We start from the raw sequence: 20374 nt of genomic DNA on the forward strand, positions 1-20374 counted from the left end.
CACTCTGCGCTCAGGCTGAGCCCCAGGGAGGCACTGCCCAGCTCCGGCTGCAGCCCCCCCGGGACTCAGTTACCAGCAGCATGGGCTGAGCCAGACACTAACTCGATTGCACAAAGCAGCAATCACATTAGGGGATGACTCTGCTGCCCCTCCAGCCCGGCTCATTTGGAAGTGAGGGGCACAGCCTCTCTGCTTGCAGCCTGGGAGCAAACAGAGGCAGCTCCCTGCTCCTTCCTGCACAGCCAGGCCCTGCCCAGCTGCCCCTTTGCAAGAACCAGGCGTGCTTTAAACAAAGCATTTATTTATACATATTCTACATTAAAAACACACCGGGCCAGCACACTGGGTCCTGCCTCCAGCACTAACATCCACCCTGGGCACACGATCCCTATGGAGCACAGCTCCCATGCACCCTGGCCCCGTGCTGGACTGGCTGCAGGAAGCACAGCCCCTCACCTCTTGGTGCAGCACTCAGCAGTCCGTAACCAACCCCAGATGCAGGACTCAAGCACTGCCTCATTGCTGGAGCTGGGGGTTGGTGTGCAGCAGCCATTCGATGGTTTCCAGCAGATGGGCCATGCCGTAGTGCCTGGCGATGTTCTGGAAGACGGTGATGTGCTCCATGAAGGTCTGCAGGAGAAGGGAGAAGGGAAACTCACGTGGTGGACAGGGGTTAGAGAAAAGGCAGGAGGGCAGTTGGGTGGCCCCAGCAGGATGGTCACCATGCAGGGAGCCACCAGCACATGGGTGGGTCAGGCAGCACGCTGCAGGAGTACCTGGGAGGAGATGGTGAGGGCAAAGTCTCCAGCACAGCTGCAGTACACAGGCATGTGTGTGTCCTTCACACCGTGGCACTTCTTGCACACCTAAGAGGCAAAGGAGCTTTAGGTGGGACAGGATGAGACACTCAGCCCTCTGCTGGGCACATGAGTGGCACAAAGGCAGGGAAGTGCTGCCACGGGCTGATGAGATGCGTGGGACCAATGCTTCCCTGCAGCTTGCAAGGCCAATCTGCCCCCCCTACGGCAGGCCGGTGCTCACCAGGTCCTGCAGCATGAAGGCCATCAGCTTCTTCTGCAGGGCTTCCACCAAGGCCATTTCTATGGAGTCGGAGTCGTACTGTGCCTGGCAGTTGGAGCACACCCAGCTGGGCAGCAGCGATCCGTCCTGGAGGCAAAGGGGAGGGCAGTGAGCACAGAACAGACTCTTCCTAAGAGGAGACAGCCAAACAAAGCTGCCTGGGAAATCCCCAGTGCCAGGGAGATGCAATCAGGGTGAACTCTGCTCCTGGAGAGGACGGAGCACACAGCACTGGGACTTGTCACAGAGAGCTGGAAAAGGAGGTGCATAGAAATGGGCTTTAGGGGAGGCTGAGCAGCACAGAGCCAAGCAAAGGGCATGAGGGAGGAAGAAGGGATTGACAGGCATAGAGCAAAGCCAATGCTAAAGCCTCCACGTCCACGGCCGTACCTGGGAGAGGGCTGGGTCCTTGCACAGGTCCAGGTCCCTGCAGAAGTTGCAGTTTCTGCAGATGACTTCAGGGAGCACATAGGAGCGGCAAGGGTCCCGAAACTGGGCTTCATCTGAGAACTCGCCCACCTCGATGAGGCGCAGCAGGTCCCTGCGCAGCTTGTTCACCTGGTTGGTGACGTTGGCATCCAGGGACAGCACCTGCAAGAGAGAGCCCGGTGAGCCCACCAGCAGAGTCCTCCTGAGGACAACTCACACCTCACACGGATGCGAGAGCAGGGCAGAGCAAAGCAAACCGACTGCAGGTCTGCAGTGCACTCCTGAAGGAAAACTGTGGCAGATCAGAGCCAATGGACTATAGGATTTGAGCCCTGAGCACAAACCTTCAGAGAAGCAGCCCAGCCCACCCCGCTGACCTGGCAAACGTATTTGATGAACTCCAGAGCAGGGTTGTTGAGCGGCAAGTAGGAGCCGGGCAGCACCGGGAACAAGTCTGATGGCTCAGTGGTGTGTCGGGAGCCAGACATCTTCTTCTGGATCTTCTGTGTGATGGTGAAGAAGCTCTGAGTGAGCTCATTGGCCACGTAATCCTGTGAGAAGGTGATCATGCCTAGGGAGACCAAGCGGAGAGCTGTAAGTGCATGCAGTGCAGGTGTGGCCGGCCAGGCGGGCAGCTCCCTGCCTTCCCCTGGATTGCAGCAGTGCCAGCCCCAAAAGCCCACACTGGGCACCCACCAGGCATGGCTCCTGTCTCGCCCTGTGCCTCCTGGGTCACCTGGCTGGTGCCTCTTCTCTTGACGGGAGTGCTGCCGGGGGCATTGCGCCGCAGCTCCTCCTTCATGCTATGGTACACGGCCACGATGTAGGCTGCAGGGACACCAATGGGGACAGGCCGTGTTGGGGCAGCAGCAGCAGCAGCTGCCTTGTTGCAGGGCTCTTGGGATCAACTGCCAGGCCCTACTCACCTGACACAATCATCAGGAAGTAGTTCTGGCAGGAGGCAGCCTGCGGCAGGAACTGCACGATGTTCCAGCTGTTCTCCAGCAGCTCCTCCACGTTGGACTCCCCTTCTTCCTCATCATCTTCGCCTGCCTCCTCCTCTTCCTCACTGTCTCCCTCCTCTGGTGCTTGCTTCTTGCTGGTATCCTTCCAGAACAGCACACAATGAGACAGTGATGTTACAGAGCTCCTTGGAGCCAGATGATGCCTCCCCAGTCAGCTCAACCCCAGCCTCAGCTCAGCTCCTGAGTGCTCCCTCTCCCTTACCTCCCCGCAGTGGATGCGAGAATGCACTTTTCCCTTGATACCTCCATAATTGGCTGGATCCATCCAGAGCAGGAACTCCCAGCAGCGGGAGAAGGAAATAGTCAGAGAGTGGAAGATCTCCTTTGAGTGGATGCTGGAGGAAAGAGATCGCAGTCACCCATGACATTAGCATCTGCCCTAATTAACAGCCTTCTCCTTGGGATGGAGTGGTGCTGGCAATGACAGGGCAACCACCCACGTTCTCCTGAAGGTCCCTCCTGGACCAAATCCTACAGGAGTTCTGGGAAGCCGGGTGCTGCCCACCTGTTGATAATGTACTCCATGTAGCTGATGGCGTCCTCGATACGCCGCTTCTTGGTGCACAGAATGATCCGGTTGAAGTTGGCATATACCACTGAAGAGCCGAGGCGCCTGAACTCAGCCACCAACCTGCAGGGAGAGCACAAGGAGCTGCATTCAGCATGCAGGAAGAACTGCTGCCATCTAGCTCCCCGTTAGCAGCAAACAGCACAGCGGCTCTGACTCGCTGCCCATCTGCAGCCCCGTCCCTTTGGAAGATGCAACAGAAGGAAGTGATTGGGGGTGCCAACAGCATCCCGGTCACAAATGCCATGCTATGCCTGTCCCCCTCTTTCTCAGGCCTGGTAAGCTACCGTTCTCACTTACTGAAGGAAAAGCTTCTTCATCATGTTGTGCAATGTGCGGTGCAGCGCCGGGTCGTAGAGCAGCGAGGAAGGAGAGCGAAGCCAGCGGTAGAAGTGAATGACCTGGTTGTCTGCATAGATGTTGTGGTACTGTGTGATCTCCTTCACCCAGCTCACCACCATGCTCTTCAGAATCCTGCCAGGGAGCACAGAGGAACATCACCCCACTGGCCACAAACAATCCCTTCCTCCTTCCAGAAAGGGGCATGCTTTCAGAGATATGTGGACCCTCAGCCACAGGGTAAATATGTGCCTCTGTAAGCTCCCAGCTCCTCCAGCCCTACCTGAATGTGTTGGAGCAGAGGGCGGTTTCATCATAGCTGGCTGGGATGTTGGCAGCTTGGTTCCCTGTCACCATATCTTCCAAGGATGCCTGCTGAATTACGTCGAAGCTGATGCTCATGCTGGAACATCCTTCCATATCGTTCACATGATGAGATTGCAGCACTGTGTTCACAGCCAGGCTCTGGATGTCCAGCTCCAGACACACTACGAAGAAGCACAACCTCTCAGCAGGCAGGCAGGGCATCCCCATCCCATGCTTCATAGTGCTGCTATTGGTGTCCATAAATTAGGAATGGATCTATACTTGGATACCCGTGTACATTTTCCCACTGCACACAGGACCTCTCATCCCTGGATCATGCCCACCACACGCACCCTGCCCAGATCACTGCCAAACTGTCAAAGCTGTGGGGCACTACTGCCAGCTCAGAGCTGCTGCATCCAGCCCTGCGCAGTGCTCGCAGAGCAGCACACCTGGCTCTGCCCTCCTCACCCGTGGAATAGCAGCCGGGGTTGTTTATCTCCACTGAGGCTCTCTCATCGAACTCCATGACGAGGCGGTTGTCATCAGCCTCCTTCCCCCCCAGGTCTGGGCGGGCCGTGGGTGAGAGCCACAGCAAATGGTTGTGACGACGGAGGTGCCGTGAGAAGAACAGGTCAGAGCCAAAGGTGGAGATGTCATCAGGGAGGTTCCCGATGGGAATGTGGTAATATCTGGAGGAAAGGGAGAGTACAGTCATCAGGAGTGAGCACAGCCATGCTTGTCTCAACAAGGAATGCAGCACCTGCCCTTGGCTTGGCTGCAGTCTCTTCCCCATCCAGCAAGGCGCATGGCAACCCTAGGGCAACGTGGCCAACCCCAGGGCAACGTGGCCAACTCCAGGTACCTGCTCATCTCAAAGGCCTGCGACAGGCACGTGTCCAGGTTGAGGTAATGGCGGATCATGCGTCGGGCTGCGTGGCGCTGCCAGTCCAGGACCGAGTAGCTGATGTCATCTGTCACCCGGATGGGGACCAGGGGGAACTCGTCAAGGATGGGAATGCCGCTCGCCAGCCGCTTCAGCTCCCAGTTGGACTGCACAGCGATCAGCGTGGGACCCCGGCGCTCGTCCTGTGAGTAGAAGACATGTCCTGCACCTCTCCAGCCAGCACCAGTGCTCCACTGGAGGCCATCAAGGCCACGTTCTTTGTCCCATGGTGGGGACTGCACCTTCAGCACTGCGGACAGCACCTCTTGGAGCACCCAGCTCCGCAGCAAGCTGCCCCAAGCATGGCAGAACCCCACAGCAACACCTACACCTATGCAGCAGTGCCTCCCACAGCACCTTCCCCCCACAGCACACCCACGGGGTGCCTCCAGCTCTCACCTTGTAACCAAGCAGCAGCCGCTGGATGGCTCTGCAGATGGCCTTGGGGTCAGTCTCGGCGCGCACTTCGAAGGTGTGCTTGTCTGGAGGCAGCAGCTCCTCACCCACCCTTTCCAGCAGCGCGCTGCGCTCCGCTGAGAACATGGTGGTGAGGTTTGGCATCTGGTTGCTGCGCACCTGCAACCAGAGTGGGACACAATGAGGGTGGAGGCTGCATGCTGGGAGCCCAGGACAGGCCCAACCCTGCCATTCCTGCTGAAAACCCACTGCTGTCCGCATGGAGAAAGCCCTCAGGCTCCTACCGTGTCCAGCACAAAGACGGCAGCCTTGCGCTGTGCGGGGATGAAGAGGCCGAAGAGGGCCCTGCTGCCCTGGGAGCTATGGTAGAGGTAGATGTGGCGGATGCTCCCTATGGATGAAGAGCACATGAGTGGTGTGTGCTGCGTGCTGGGTGCCAGGCACACTGTCAGTACATCGACCTGCTGCCTCACCTGGCTCCAGGTAGGGGAACTGGGCCAGCGAGCGCATCTCCAGGTGCTCGATGTCGAAGGTGTCCGCCTCACGGCCCGTCAGGTGCCGGACGAGCTGCCTGCTGACCATGCAGACACAGCCCAGCTGGATCAGGGCCCGCAGCAGCAGTGGCACCTGCACCAAGAGATGTGGTTGGACAGCAGCCCTCAGCCTAACTCCCCTTGGCATCCAGACTGAGAGCAACCCAGCTTAAAAACATGGGGATCTGTGGTGCCTCAGGCCTGGCTTTGGTACCATTGCAGACCACGCTCCTAATTCATGTTTGTTCCTATCTAGCCCCCATATGACCTGCCATCCCTTAATCATTTTACTGCCTTTTGTGTTTATCCCAATACAGCATCTTTTTAATGTCTCCGAGCACCTTGTTTTGTTTCAATTATTAATTTTAATTGCCTCTTGGCTAGCTTCTTGGTTTTATCTAGTTCTACTGATTAAACACTGCAATAGTGGAGAGGACTGAGGTTTGCTGCTAGAAGATTTTGTAGTTAATAACACCCCTGAGCAGACTAAGCTTTTCCTGCTTAGGCAAAGATTTTCAATCCACAGTAATTCTATATTGCATTTTAGTAGCATATTTGTTTGCCTTTACATTTCCTTCAACATACGGCCCCACTCTGAAAATGGTGCAACCTACTCCACCACTTCTATATAGGTCAGATCCCGAGACTACAGTGGCTTTTCAATTATATTCCCATCATCGGGCTTTCAGATGCTGAATAAATGCCCTCAATTAGAAGCAAGCATCCCAGTTTCTCCTCTTCATTTCCAGGCTGCCATCACTAATAGCACAGTGTATTTCACGTTGGTTTGATGCTTTGCACGTGTACAGCTGAACCTCATTTAGGTTGTTCTTTGTTCTTCCCAAAATTTCAAGCTGTGTCACGTTCTTCTTTCTGGCACACCATGATTTTATAAACTCATTTTAGAGGATTAGAGAACTATATGGGGGATTTTCCTCATCTTTACTCTGAATTGTCTTTTTGCTCATCTTTCCTAGTTTAAATATAAGCAGTCTTGTTCTGCTTTGGTTCAGAGGAGGATCTTTCTGCTTAAAGGTCTCCAGGTTTTTGAATTACAAATAAACCCAACCCCCTTTCCTTGACATACCTTAAACCACATATTGCTATTCTGCACCTCTGCCCATGCACAAGTGGTTCCATTCCAGAGTACTCCACTGGGGTGGGTCTTTGACTTATGATCCGTTACCATGCCATTGCACTTTTAACTTTCAGGCATCCTCTGCCATTGGCACTCAAGGTAAGAGCAGCAAGCTACCACTCAGCACTCCTTAAAAACAGGGAGGGAATATGAGCACCGGAGAGGTTACCTGAGTCTCATACACTCCCTCGATGTCGGGAGCAGAGAGGTCAGCATTGATCTCGTTGATGTGCTCCTGGTACATGTCCTCAGGGACTGAGTATTCGTACAGGTTGTACACCAGGTTTGATCGGGGCAGGATCCTGTTCACCTGCCAACAGAAGGGGCACACATAGCACAAGCTGAAGGGCACGGTTTCCCTATCCTAGAAGCACTGGGGCTGGATCAGGTCCCCACCTTCCTATAGACCGCTCCCTCCTCCGGCTTTGCGACGCGCTGGTTGACGTAGAACACCCTGGGGATGCTCAGCTTGATGCAGTGCAGGTCGCTCCCGATCACCGCCCATAGCCTGAACAAGCCAGGCTGGCTGGTCTCAGCGATCTGCAGGACCCAGGATTTGAGGTGACATGAGCGGGGAGATCCAACACGCTATGAGCTCTTACACACAGCCCACAAAGCGCTATGGGGGCCCAACGTGGCCAACTAGCAGTCACGCGGGCTGAGGTTGGCAGCAATACCTGCACGATCTGCCAGGGCAAGTCCAGGATGCTGCGCGCAGTGTGGCGCAAGTAGCTGCCCAGCCCCCTGGAGAGGGCATCACGGACCACCCCGCCGCCCGCCGCCGTCCCACCGTCCTCCAGGCGCCGCCTCTTCTGCCGCTCGCGCCGCTGCCGGGCCTGCAGCTCCCATTTCTTCTGGTGGAAGCGCAGCCAGGCCACGAGCTCCTCCTGCATGGGTCAACAGCATGTGATGGGCGGCCCCAAGAACCAGCGCTTGCTTCCCATCCGTGTGACCCCAAGGCCTTCCTGTCCCAGCATGTGTCCCCGCTTGCCCCCCAGTTGGCCTCTCCCAGTTGCATTTCTCTTCGTAGCCCCAACCCGTGGAAGCATAGTGGGCTCACAACTTGGCACGCAGCCCCAAGGCTGTCCCCCAGCTTCCTCTGCCCACCTTGGTGGTGCCCATGGAGGGAGGAGGACCCAGGATCTCCCGCCAGGACTGGGACAGCTCCAAGCTCTGGGACATCTGTTGGCTTTCCTCTGCTGTAGGGACTCGCTTCCGTTTGTTTGCAATGGGAACGGATGGATGAAGGCTCTTGGCAGCCCCAAAATCCTCTATGTCACCAACCTGCGAGCTGGGTGTGCCCTCCTGGGGCTGGTTGGCGAGGACCTGGGGGGAGAAAGGGCAGCAGGAAGGCATGCTGTAGGACACGTCCCTGCTCAGCACAGCCAGCACCCTTCCCTTGCCCTCCTTACCTGCCTCTTGCCTTCAGAAGTGAAGAGCTCATTGATCTTTTTCTGTTTGTACACATCATTCTTCTCCAGGAGTTTCTTGTGCAGCCAGTCTGGGTGTCGGACCCGTGGCACTGGGTTCTTTACCTGAAGAACAGCCCCAAATTACAGCCCCTGTCTGATGCTCTCCTACCAGCATGGAATTGCTTCCCACTCCTGTACCTGCTGCAGGGCTGCAGGAATAGTGATGATTTTCTGGATGGTGCTTCCCAGTCTCTCAATGTAGTAGTCCCAGTCCAGAATCTGTGAACAGGGCGAAGGAGTGGGGAGTGAAAGAAGCAGAACAGAAGGATGCAAGTTTAGGTTCTGTCAGTAGATGTGAGATCCAGCATTTCATAGAATGGCTTGGGTTGGAAAGGACCTTACAGCCCACACAACCCTAACCCCTGCCATGGGGTTGCCCAGGACCCCATCCAGCCTGGCCTTGGGCACCTCCAGGGATGGGTGCATTCAATCCCATAATCATGTCATCAATAATGGTATTGAAGAGTACTATTCCCAAGATGATCCCCTGAGGGACACCATTCCTCAGCAGCATCCACCTGGACGTAGAGCTGCTGACCACAACCCTCTGGCTGTGACCACACGATCAATTCCTTATCCTCTGAATAGTCAATCCTTCAAACCCATATTTTCCTGGGGACCCCTTACAGCAACCTATGTGTGCCAGTGGCTGCTGCCCATGTGGTGCAAAAGGGATGAGCTGTCCCAGCAGAGCCACAGGCTGTGCTCAACTCACTGCCCGAATGTTGAAGTCCTGCAGCGAGGGGCTCTTCAGCCATTTCCGGAGGTAGTGCTTCCGTACGCTGGGCTCTGCTTGGAAGATGGCAAGGGGGATGGCCCTGGAGAAGGCAAGGAAGCACTTAGTGCCCACCAGAGCAAGGTCCTGGCTGTAGAGCACCCCCTTCCCCACACTGCAGAGACCCTCAGGGCTTTCACCCTTCCCACCACGCAACAGCTGTACAGCATTACACCTTGCAAGCCTCAGCCACACAACACCCATTCACTCCTTGCTGCCATCCTGCCCTGCCCACATGCTGTCACAAGCCTCGGCCCTTCCAGACACGGGTACCTCTCAGTGACAGGAGAGCCCTCAGGTTTCTTGGAGATGATGAAGCGGCAGCTCAGCCCTGCATCCTTCACCATCTGGTCCCCCAGGAACTCTGCCAGGCGCTTGGCAGTGCTGATGGAGGTGGATTTCTGCTCCCCATAGTCCTCCAGCTTGCGAGACATGGAACGGTTCTCTGAGATGAGCTCAAACAGCTCTGAATCGGGCATGTTGGCAGCCTGAAGGTGGGGGGTAACAAAAATACATAGCAAGAGTTTGGTGATTAAACATCACAGCATCCAATCAGCTGCTATACCTTCTTTTATACCACTTTAGGAACGCAGGGAACAGCCAACCTGCAAAGCAATGCATACCTTGCTGTACAGCACATCCAGCCAGTAGTCAGCCACCTTGGCCACAGAAGCATAGACCTCCTCCAGGGTGGTGCCTTTCAGGAAGGCCTCGAATACAGAAGACTGGAATATCTTCACCAGCTGCAGCTCGCCCCGGCGCTTCACCTCAAAGCCCTTCAGCTCAGCCAGGGACCCATCCTCATTGAACACCGCATACCTGGGGTGCACAGACTGTTTCAGCTTGGTGTGTGAAAGCACAACAGTTTGTGCCCCAGCCCATCAGTACCAACTGGGGGAATGTTCTGAACTGCACATCAGTAAAAGCCAGGAGGTGAGACAGGGCAAGGTGGTGGACATGTGGAGGGAGGTATCAGGGAGAGCTTTAAAGAAAAGAGGGAGGGTTTGTAAGCTTAGCAAAATGATTCAGGGGAAACTGGATGTAGCTACCGACGTGGTTAAAAGAATATGCTACTCTCTTCTATTTTTTGCTTTTCCCTACCCATTATTTGTATGTATGTCTCAAGATAAACCTTACAGGACACTCAGCTAAAGGAAGAGAGATGATACTCAAGTCCACGTTACTTTGACAGCCCAACTCACTAGTATGGGTGCAGCCTTCTCTTCCTCCACTGGTGATGGTGCCTACCAGTAACCTCTAGGTTATTTCCATTTGAGCATGACCAAGGAATAAATGCCTTTGCCAACACCCTGAAACCACAGGGAATAAGGAAGCCCTCAGGGAAGGGTCCTGTGCACAGCATCCATTCAGTGCTTCACATCAGTTTTAGTTGTATGGCGTGGACATGGCATGGAAAGGCACTGACAGGGGATGGCAGATGTTAGAACTTGTCTGATGGGCAGAGAGCACAGACAGGCTGAATATTTTAAGGACAGAGAGTCCTAGAGGACAGAAATGGCTTTTTTGAGTTCAGACCCAGGTCCACAGGCACCTCTGTAGCTAGACATTGCTGGTGTTCCTACTTAGGTTGCTGTGCAAAATTCAGTAACATTTGATGACAACTGCTTTCCTGTAATGTAATGAAACATAATAGCAGCACCCATTCCTTTTGTCCAAAAAGAGAAGAAAGGGAAAACCTCATGGAAATAAATTACTGTAACCCTGAGAGACCGAAAGACCAAAACTGGTGAATTTAAAAGAGATGAGGTAGAGCATAAGCAACACAAAAAGTCCTCAAAATGAAAGTCAAAACCCATCTGGGGACATAACAGTATTTCAGCTTTGGGTCCTACCTTTTCTTCAGCTTCTTTCCCTCCTCCTTGGAAGCTGGGAGAATCATGGCCAGGTATGGCCCATCCACTTCAAAGAAGATGCTGTTCTCCGAGCGTGTAACGTAGGTGAGAGAGGCTGGGTCCTGCAGCTCCTGGTACTGATCGTTTGTGAAGCCTTCCTGCAGGCACAGCCCCAAAAGAACAGCCTGACTCAACAGCTGGGGTGGTTCTACCAGGACACACCATGCTTTCTCTCCTTGTCAGTCCTCCACTCATTTCCCCAGACTGCAGAGCTGGCTGGGATGGGTCTGAGACTCACCTTCACCAGGATGTTCAGCATAGCACCTGGGTAGGAGATTGTCACCTTTGGCTTCTTGGCATTAGTTGACTTGATGACAAAGTTTTCTGGGAAGCTGTTGGGGAGGACGCACCAAATCCCATCTGTATCAAGTTCCAGAGGTCTCCTAAGGAAAGAAGGAAGATCACTCAGAAAATCAGCAGCTGACACCGTATAACAGCTCTGCTGCTGCCTGCATGGGGGACACAGCCCGTTGCTCCACTCTTCTGTCCTTTCTGCAAAGTGAGCCTTTGTAAGGCAGCAGACAAACCACCAATGCCAGCAATCTGAATCTTCAATACAAAACACTGATCTTTCAGCACCTGATGTGCTCCCATTGGTTTTCTGCTCCACAGACTCAAACCCCACTCTCACTGCATGGAGAAGAACCCTTCTTTCCCAACTCAGCACATACTCACCCAATCTGCTCAATCAGTTCCCTGGCCTGTGTGATGATATTGGCTCCGGTGAAGCAGACAATCCCGGCCATTTCCATGGAGTACCATCGAGCTCTGGGGACAGAGGAGTCCAAGTGAAGGGGATGCAGTGCTACCCCACAGCCAGCTATGCGAAAGGACAGGAAGGCATCCAGAGGGAGAAGAGCAAGGAACAAAGCAGCACTGTGCCTTGGTAGACTGCTCTCCTTCTTAATGAAACTGAGAAAACACTAATAGAGAAGATTGCTGCCCCTTGCTGCTCAGCACTATAGGTCTCAAAGATCAGAAGTCATTAATAGAAGCAAGAGGGAAGTGTTCCAAGGATCACCCATGCCTGTGCTATGGAAGCAGGTGAAGCAAGTGGCAGCCTCCCCCAGAACAACCCTGGGTATTCTCTGGAGGACTCAGCAACAACGCCGGCTCAGACTCACCCCTTCCGCATGACATAGCCATAGAAAGAATTGAGAATGCACTTGTGTGCCAACTGCAGGGAGTCATAGAGGATCTCCATGTTCTTGCAGCGTTTCACTTCAGAGGCATCTCCTGTCTCCATGGCTGCAGACAGCTTCTTCTTCCATACCTGGGAGCGACAGGCAGAGCTGGAGAGGTGGTGGGTGCCCCTTCCTTGGAGACACCCAAGGTCAGGTTGGACCGGGCCCTGAGCACCTGATCAGCTGTAGCTGCCCCTGTTCATTGCAGAGGAGTTGGACTAGATGGCCTTTAAAGGTCCCTTCCAACTCAAACCATTCTATGATTCCCCTACTGAGTACAAAGGCTGAACAAACCCATCCTTCAGGGCTCAGGCTTTCAGCAGTTGGTGAGAACTCCCCATCCTCAGGAGGACAATGAAAGCAGGACTCAGCCCAATACCTTGTGCAGCCCCTTGAACTCATAGCGGCGGTCCCTGAAAGCTCGCACCGTGTCCACATAGAAAGAGTTCTCTCGTTGGCAGATGGTGGTGACCCTCTCCTCCACCTTGGTGACATGGATCTTCTTGTAGGCTTTGCGACAGTAATCTGGTCAAGGGAATAACACAGGTTGTTTCTCAGCAGTCGGTACCCACTATGGATGGAGGAGGTGGACACACAGAGGGGGTGGGCAGAGCTGCACAAGTTTCTGGCTGAACAGCATCACTCTATGCCTCAGCTCATGACATTAACTCTTACCTGCCAGCCGTTTCTTCTCATACTTGGCTTGTTCTTCTCGGGAGAGCTCGTGGAAAGCACGGGGTGCTCCATCAGGGTACAGTGGAGGGAACTTCTCCGACTCCAATTGCTGCTGGATGCGGTGGTACTCACTGCGGCTCGCAGGCACTGCAAGGAGGGCAACGGGGAATTTTCCAGAGGAGAAGCAGGAATCAGTCTCAGCATCATCCAGTGGGACAGCAAGGTCCCTACTGTACTCAGCCTCACCGAGTGGGACAGTCAGGGGTCCACTGTACTTACTGAATTCTCCTCTCCATTGCCACGTCATCCGGCGCTGGCAGTTGGCCCCTGGCTTGTTGAAGTCACAGGCAGCACATGTGGCCTCATCCACCATTGCTGAGGGCTAAGGAAGAGACATACAGATGTCAGAGGACACTTGGTTTCAACTCCACCCTTATTTGATGCCCCTGCCCTGAGCAGAAAGTCTACCCCTTGCTGTTCAAGGGGATCAAGTCAGAGAGATGACAAAACAGTGACTGTCCTGATGTCACCCACCTGCAATCTGTTGGTCAGAATGATGTTGGGGTACATGGCTCCCACATCTAAATGGTAGATAAGGGGACACTCAATTCGGTTAGGAACATCCTTCAGGGAATTCAGTTTGACTTTGATTTCATCACAGACCTGTGAAGGGATGATGCAGAAATGAAACTCAGATAGGAAGGAATTCACGTGCCAAATACATGTTGAATTTGGTCCTTCACTTCTGCACATAGGGACTGAAAGGATCAAAGGAGAAGCATTAAGGAGAGAAGCAATGGGACCCCTCTGCCACCAAAAGCTTTGTTCTGGACCTCCAGGGCAGGGGATGACGTTACCTCCTGGAAGTTGGTGACTTGATCCAACGGTAAACGCTCCTCCTCCTCAATAGCGTGCCGGAGCGTCTTCTCCACGTTCTGCACCAAGTAGTCAAAGGCAGCAGGGTTCTGCAGGGGCATGGGGACAGTGCTGAGGCTGCTTCCAGCCCAGGCACTGCTGAGTGTTGGCCCCATTTTGGAGACCAAAGCGTAGAACAGCACACTGAGGTGGAGGCAAAGGCCCAGGCCACTGACACCAGAGCAGAACACACAGCACAGGGAAGAAACAAGGGCTACTCCTCTGCCTCTGCAGCAATTCTACATACAGCCATTCTGAGGCCACAGAGCTCCCCATCCCTTCCCATCTCAGCCCCAAGCAGCTTCAGGTGTCCACAGAGTCTCCTAGAGCACAAAAGATATTGCCCAACCCCAACAAAAGCAGATGGGGAACATTAACACCAATGGAGGATCACCCCAGAGCACTGTGCTCTGCACACACAGGATGGTTGCAGGGCCTTTTACCATTTTGAAGCGGCAGGGGATGTCACTGCGGAACACCCCCGACTCCAGTGCTTCCACGTGGCCTCCAACGTACGTCTCCGAGTCCAGCACGTGGCCATCCTCTGTGAGCTTGTTGAATTCCTGCTCCTGCTTGTTGGGGAAGATGATGTTGGCATGATAGGCTTGAACCATCAGCAGCGCCTCGCACAGCGTCCCAGAACCTTTTCGTAACACCTGCAAGAGAAAGCAAACCTGCGCTCAGAAGTGTTGCACGGGGCTCAGGGGACCAGGATGGCTCTGCTCATGGGAGGGCAGGGACAGAGAAAAAGGAGCAGCCTCCAAGTGCTCTCCCCTTCCTATGCTGATATGATGGGAATGGATCAGGGCAGCAGGCGTCAGCCCCAGTGCCAGCACATCATGGTGGTGTGGGAGATGCAGCTCTTTGCCCAGCAGGCAATTCGTTCTTCTCAGAGTACACTCACCTCATCGGGCTCCATGGGAATGATGGTGCACAAGGCAAAAATGAAAGGGTGCACATACTTCATATACATGTAATAGGTGGCAACAGCGTCGGACACTGAATAGGTGGCCAGGGTCTGTTGGGGGAGGGTGAGAGCCAAATTAATCCCAGTCATGTGATACAGCAGCTCAATGACAGACATAGAATCATTAAGGTTGGAAATGACCATGAGGTTCATCAAGCCCAACTATCAATCCATCCCTACAGCGCCCACTAAGCCATGCCCCTCAGTGTGACATCTGCCCTGGGAATACCTGAGGCTCCTCTGTAGCCATCCTGCACATCTCTTCAGGGTCCAGCTCCACTGGGTCATAGCCCAGTTTTGCTTTAGCTGCTGCCTTCAGGTTGTGACTTCCCACTGGGAGGTAGCTGTCTCTCTTCACCCACCTGGACAGGACAATGAGAATGTGTGCACAGAAGCCAGCCCTCACCTTCAGAAAGGGCTCAGGCATGCAAATAGGATCTTGATTGCATCTCTACTCATGCACTTAAATCCTGACCAGGACATTACTCCATTGCTCAGATTTACACCGTTCCCCCTCTCATACCTCAATGACTTAAAGGCAAACATTTTACTACAAGAGCAGATACCACCAGGACAGCAAAGTTAGTCAACCACCTTCCAAACGCTGATCCAGGGGGAAATTCCCACCAAAACCTTAGCTTCTGAGGCAGACTGCAATCTCACACAAACATGTCCTTTCCTGTTATCCCCATGCCAGGCAGGCTGGTGGGTCAGGAGACAGTCCAATTTTTGGTATTTGATATAAATCCAAGAGATAACAATGCAGTTATGCAGCAGGGAGGCAGTATGTGGTACCTTAGGCAGTCCATGTGGATGCACTGTGATGCTTTGTACTCTCCCTGGCTGTCCTTCTGAAATCCAATTTCCTGGTACATGTTAATTCCATGAGCTGCGGCTCTTGCTTCTACAAAGGGCCTGGGGGAAGAGGCAGTGTGGGACAGAAGGAACAAAACAGCCATTTCTCTTCATCTCTACCAACAGTTCCACAACTGCTTTATTACAAACAACATACAATTTTTTATCTATCTGGACTCAGTGAAAGCTTCCTGCAGGGCAGAGTTACAGCGTGAATAAAAAGGGCTCTACAGAAGTTCCTACTTCAAAGGCACTGAACAGAGGATTCAGTGACATGACAGCACGTCCCACCCAGCCCCTTTGGGAGTGACACAAAGGAAAGGATATCAAGGCTGTACCCGACTCTGGCCCACAGCTCAGGTCACACCTTCCCAGGAGGAACCGGTTTAGTTTTCATTTCCTGATCTTACCAGTCAAAGAAGTCTCCATTGTATGTGACAATGATGGTAGGTTTGGTCTCCTGGACGTGTTCAAACCACCTCTGGATTAAATGAGACTAGTGGGAAATAGAAGAATAAAAAACCATGAAGCAACTTCATCTCCTTGACAGAGAGACATTGCATATAACGCGGTTCACTCTGCCCTTCCCCTCTTCTCCCCACCCAGCCAGAATCTCTCTTACATTCTGATCAAGAAGTCTGACAGAACCTACAAAATCACAGAACCATAGAATGGCCTGCATTGAAAAGGACCTTAAAGATCATCCAGTTTCAAGCCCCCTGCTATGGGCAGGGTCGCCAACCACCACACCAGGCTGCCCAGAGCCACATCCAGCCTGGCCTTGAATGCCTTCAAGGCCCCCTAAGTCTCTTGGTGGGGCAGAGTGCTGTGCAATACGTTCTCTTTGGCTAGCAAGAGACCCAGATGTGTAAAAAGCAGCTGTATCCTCCAGGCCAAACCTACTTACTTCATCTGGCTCGTTAAAGACACAAAAGGGACCCTCGTACTCCGGCTTGGGAGTGAACTCAAAGTCTTCGATATCCTCAGAGACGATCTCCCTATTTGTGATCAGGTAGCCCTGCAAGGTGACAGAGACAGAAGTGACATCTCCTGGCTGGAGCTGGAACAACAGCCTGCTCCCCAGTTTCGTGGCTGCAGCATGAAGGTAGCTCTGCCATCCCATTACCTGCCCATCAATCATGTAGGAGATCATCATGATCTGGTCCGTCTCTGGATCAGGAAACTTCAAGGGGAGTTTTGTGGTTTCAATGTCAAAGGCGAGGACAACAGGATCCTGAGTAAGGCCAAGCACATTAAAACAGATTTTAAAGCTGAATTGAAGGTGATTCCCGTCAGGCTTTCCAAACCCAGTGCTGGTGCAGCAAGTGAACCAGCTCCTCCTGGTAACCATCTACCAAACTCAACAGCACTACCCAAGCCCATAGCCAAAACCTGCCCCATGAACACCACGGTGTGACACCAGCTGCATGCTGGGAACGACTGCTGGAAAGTCAGCTTCTAGGAGAACACCTATGTATAGGGACAGAGTGCTGTCCTTTGCAGGTGCTTACCGGCCGCTCCACCAGGTCATCCCTGCGGGTGATCTCGGGGGGGAAGGTGCTGCCGCGGTACCGCACGTTGTACCAGTGAGCCTGGGGACAGAACAGCAGGCAGAGCCTTACTGCAAGGCTGCTCCCAGCAGTGCTTCTAGTTGCAGCCTAGGAACACAGCTCTGCAGATTAAGTGTAATTCAGGAGAAAGGCACAGATTGGGGCTGCACATCAACCACTTGACTTTTCTGTGTGCCAGTGACTGAGGTGAGGGCCCAGCAGTGCAGGACCAAGGACAGCAGTAGGAAAGCACAGCATTTGCAGCCTTCTAATCCCTTACCACGTGGATCTTGAGGTCGATGGAGAGACGCATGTGGTAGGGCACGTCGTACTCCCGCATGTCCACAATGTTGTCCATTTGATTGGTGACCTTTTTGGAGGCTCCCTCCTCCGATGTGGTCAGGCTGCCACCAGCCAGAGCACTGCAGGGAGCAGAGGAAGGCAGCCCTTGTATGTGAGAAGGTCAATGCTCATCTTGCACATAGCAGCACTGACTGTACATGACTGTATGTGAAATCAACACAACAGCAACAACATCCAAAAAGCAGGTAGAAGGTGGTAAAGAACAGAATGAGAAACGTTTCCCCTTAATACAACGACCACCTTTGTAGAAGGATGGTCCTATGGCTGACGGCATCCCTTCACTCCCTGTTTGACATTCACTTTTTGTTACACTTATGTGCTACATCTGCGCAGAGGTATTGACAAAATCCTACAGATATCCATATAACAAAATGGGTTTGGATTAATTAAGTGTGGTAATAGGTCTAAAGATAACGGAGCAGCCCAGGAGACACTCTGACCAGCAAACATACACCTTCCAGATGAGCAGAGAATGCTATTTCCCTTGATACTTCTTCCTCAGATATGTTTATGTGGAAATCAGACTTCAGGGACAAGAAAACAACGAGAAGGTTGATTTTTTTCATTTGCATTTGCTGGCAGACTTGAAAAACTTGTGGCGTTATCAAGTGTGTTTCCAGTTTCATAAAGAGTTGCCCATTCTAGTAGGAAAAGGCTTTGTTTTGCTTTTCCTTTAGTCACAGCCTGAACTAAGGGTGCTCTCAGTGCTCTGGGAGAAACCAGACAATCTTCTCCAGGGAACAAGGACTCAAGAAGGCTCCAGGCAGAGGAACCACCACAAGCCAGTGCATCCAAGGGGCTCTGGGGCCCTCTTGAGGCACAGCACTGAGCTGCACAAACCATCTTGGAGTGACGAGGCACACACGGATTCAGTTCTCAGAATGGAAAATCCCTAAGAAACTTAACACCAAGGATCCATGGGAAGAACTCTCACCTTGACAGCATGGATGTGTACACATCATTGGCCTGGTCGCGCTCCCTGTTCTTCCTTACAGCAGGGGAGATCTCTTTCCTCACCTTCACCAACTCATCCACTGTGCTGAAGGACAGCTTGAGGTAGTGCCGCTTCAGCCCCACCAGGTGGTTGGGCTGCAAAGTAATGGGACCATCAGGGAGGATGGCGAGATTGCTGTGACACGAGGTGGTGGGGAAGGCCAACTGCAGTGCTACACGACTTGAGTGCGTCATGGAAAAGACTGTGTGCTCGTGGACAGGAATGAAATGGCACAGCTGCCCAGGGTGGTGGCGGAGTCACCATCCCTGGAGGTGTTCCAGAACCATGGAGATGGGGCACTGAGGGATGTGGGCAGTGGACGTGGTGGGATGGGTTGGAGCTGGACTCAGGGATCTTAGAGGTCTTTCCCAATCTTAATGATACTATAACCCTATATTATCATTGAACAATAAGTAACGTACTTCTGATGCAGAGCACAAACATGGGTAAGAAGTTGAGGTGGAGCACACTGCTCCCTTCAGGACACACAGAGGTGGGTGATGGCCAAGTCCATCAATGTTTACAAGCCATTTGGTCCATGTTCCCAACAACGTGCCTTAACTCTTAGCCCTGCGGCACTCCTCATCTCTGAAAGTCCCTTCCACCTGCACTACTCTGTTCTGTTCTCCCCAGCCCCTTTTTATTCACTATCCAGCAGTGCAGAGGAATACACACCAGATCCAAATCTTCCTTTGGGACAGTTTCCAGCTTTGCAATCTTCCCTTGGAACTTCTTGGCCAGGAAGGAGGACACCTCCCGCTCGCAGCCCTGCCAAGGAGCACAGCTCAGCCCTGCATCCGCACGACCCCACGCAGCACAGCAAGGGCAGGGCTGGCTCTCACCTGCTGGGTGGCCACATAGAAGTAGGGTCTGTAGGGCAGGGCCACCTGAGGGAGAGCACATAAACACATACATTGTGATGGCCACTCACCCCGCTCTGGTGGAGGGGAAGGGGATGGTTGGCAGAGTGCAGGGCACACCTTGAAGCGGCTGCCATCCTCCTGGATGAAGTAATAGTCCACAGCGCTCACTGCCCGCCGGTCCTCATCCAGCACCTCGGTCTGCAATCAGGCACAGTGTTCTCAGCCCTGCTGCTCGCTCAGCCCGGTTGGCAGATCCCAACCCCCCCCCCCCGCTCCGTACCGGGTGCATGTTGATGAGCCAGCCCGTCCGCTCGCAGGGCTCGGCGGGTCGCTCGAAGCCGAACAGCGCGTCCAACTGGTCCGTGCGCTGCGACCGCTCCAGGCGCTTGAGGGCGGACAGCGCGGGGCCATCATCCCTGCGAAGAGCCGCGCCGTCAGCCTCCACCCGCTGCACAGCTACGGCTGCCCACCGCCCGGACTGCCCAGCCCCCGGGCTCCCCAAACCCGGGCCTCCCACCCCTTGGCTCACCGGGTGCCCTCGGGGTCACGGTCACCGCCGCCGCCGCCCCGCAGCACCATTCCCGCAGCCGCTGCAGAAGGGATTTCGCGCGCTGCGCCCAGCTCCCGCCAGCTCCAGGCCCCGCCCAGCAGAGAGAGCACCAATCAGAGAGCGATCCAGCCCCGTCACCCACACCTGCCGCCAATCACGGGCGGACGGACCTGAACGGCCCGCCCCGCGCATGACGCACTCATCCGTGTCTCCAAGCCACGCCCCCGGGTGGGCGATAACTTATGCGCCTGCGCACATTTGTCTGTCCACGGAAGTGGAAGTGGCTGTTCCCGGAAGTGGCTGCCGAGATTCCCGGAAGTGATGGGGCGGCTCCCGGAAGTGATGGTCCCGGCTATCGATATCTAATTATCGATATGTGAAAGGCGGGTGTCAAGTGGGTGAGGTCAGGCTATTTTTGCAGGTGCCTACTGACAGGAAAAGGGGCAACGGGCACAAATTGGAACACAGGAAATTCCATAAATTGAATCTCACTGAGGGTACTGAAGGTGGTCCTCTA

The 20374-nt window shown here is 53.8% G+C and overlaps 1 protein-coding gene across 2 annotated transcripts; it reads right to left on the reverse strand.

Annotated features, from left to right (window-relative positions):
- Positions 1-284: 284 nt before the first annotated feature.
- On the reverse strand, positions 285-19949 carry POLE (DNA polymerase epsilon, catalytic subunit). Of its 2 annotated transcripts, XM_001233984.7 has the most exons (49): positions 19837-19949; positions 19588-19723; positions 19425-19505; positions 19287-19331; positions 19120-19212; positions 18385-18539; positions 17368-17509; positions 17049-17129; positions 16664-16771; positions 16445-16555; positions 15948-16033; positions 15478-15597; positions 14912-15044; positions 14620-14733; positions 14159-14371; positions 13658-13765; positions 13335-13463; positions 13080-13182; positions 12801-12947; positions 12505-12650; positions 12066-12214; positions 11617-11709; positions 11180-11324; positions 10882-11039; positions 9652-9847; positions 9302-9516; positions 8969-9071; positions 8392-8472; positions 8194-8316; positions 7889-8107; positions 7459-7668; positions 7178-7321; positions 6951-7091; positions 5584-5737; positions 5395-5501; positions 5093-5269; positions 4613-4836; positions 4219-4439; positions 3725-3929; positions 3403-3576; positions 3040-3165; positions 2737-2869; positions 2436-2616; positions 2206-2337; positions 1887-2080; positions 1471-1671; positions 1042-1167; positions 777-866; positions 285-630 (listed from the first exon to the last, which is right to left on the reverse strand). In XM_001233984.7, the coding sequence occupies exons 1-49, from the start codon at positions 19884-19886 to the stop codon at positions 517-519; spliced, it is 6837 nt and encodes a 2278-aa protein (XP_001233985.4). In that variant the 5' UTR covers positions 19887-19949; the 3' UTR covers positions 285-516. The 2 variants fall into 2 exon arrangements, with proteins under 2 accessions (XP_001233985.4, XP_040504142.1); XM_040648208.1 differs by lacking the exons at positions 19287-19331; positions 19837-19949 and having other exon boundaries at positions 19376-19505.
- Positions 19950-20374: the final 425 nt, after the last annotated feature.

This window comes from Gallus gallus, chromosome 15 (assembly GCF_016699485.2).
Source record: "Gallus gallus isolate bGalGal1 chromosome 15, bGalGal1.mat.broiler.GRCg7b, whole genome shotgun sequence".
Taxonomy (NCBI): Eukaryota; Metazoa; Chordata; class Aves; order Galliformes; family Phasianidae; genus Gallus; species Gallus gallus.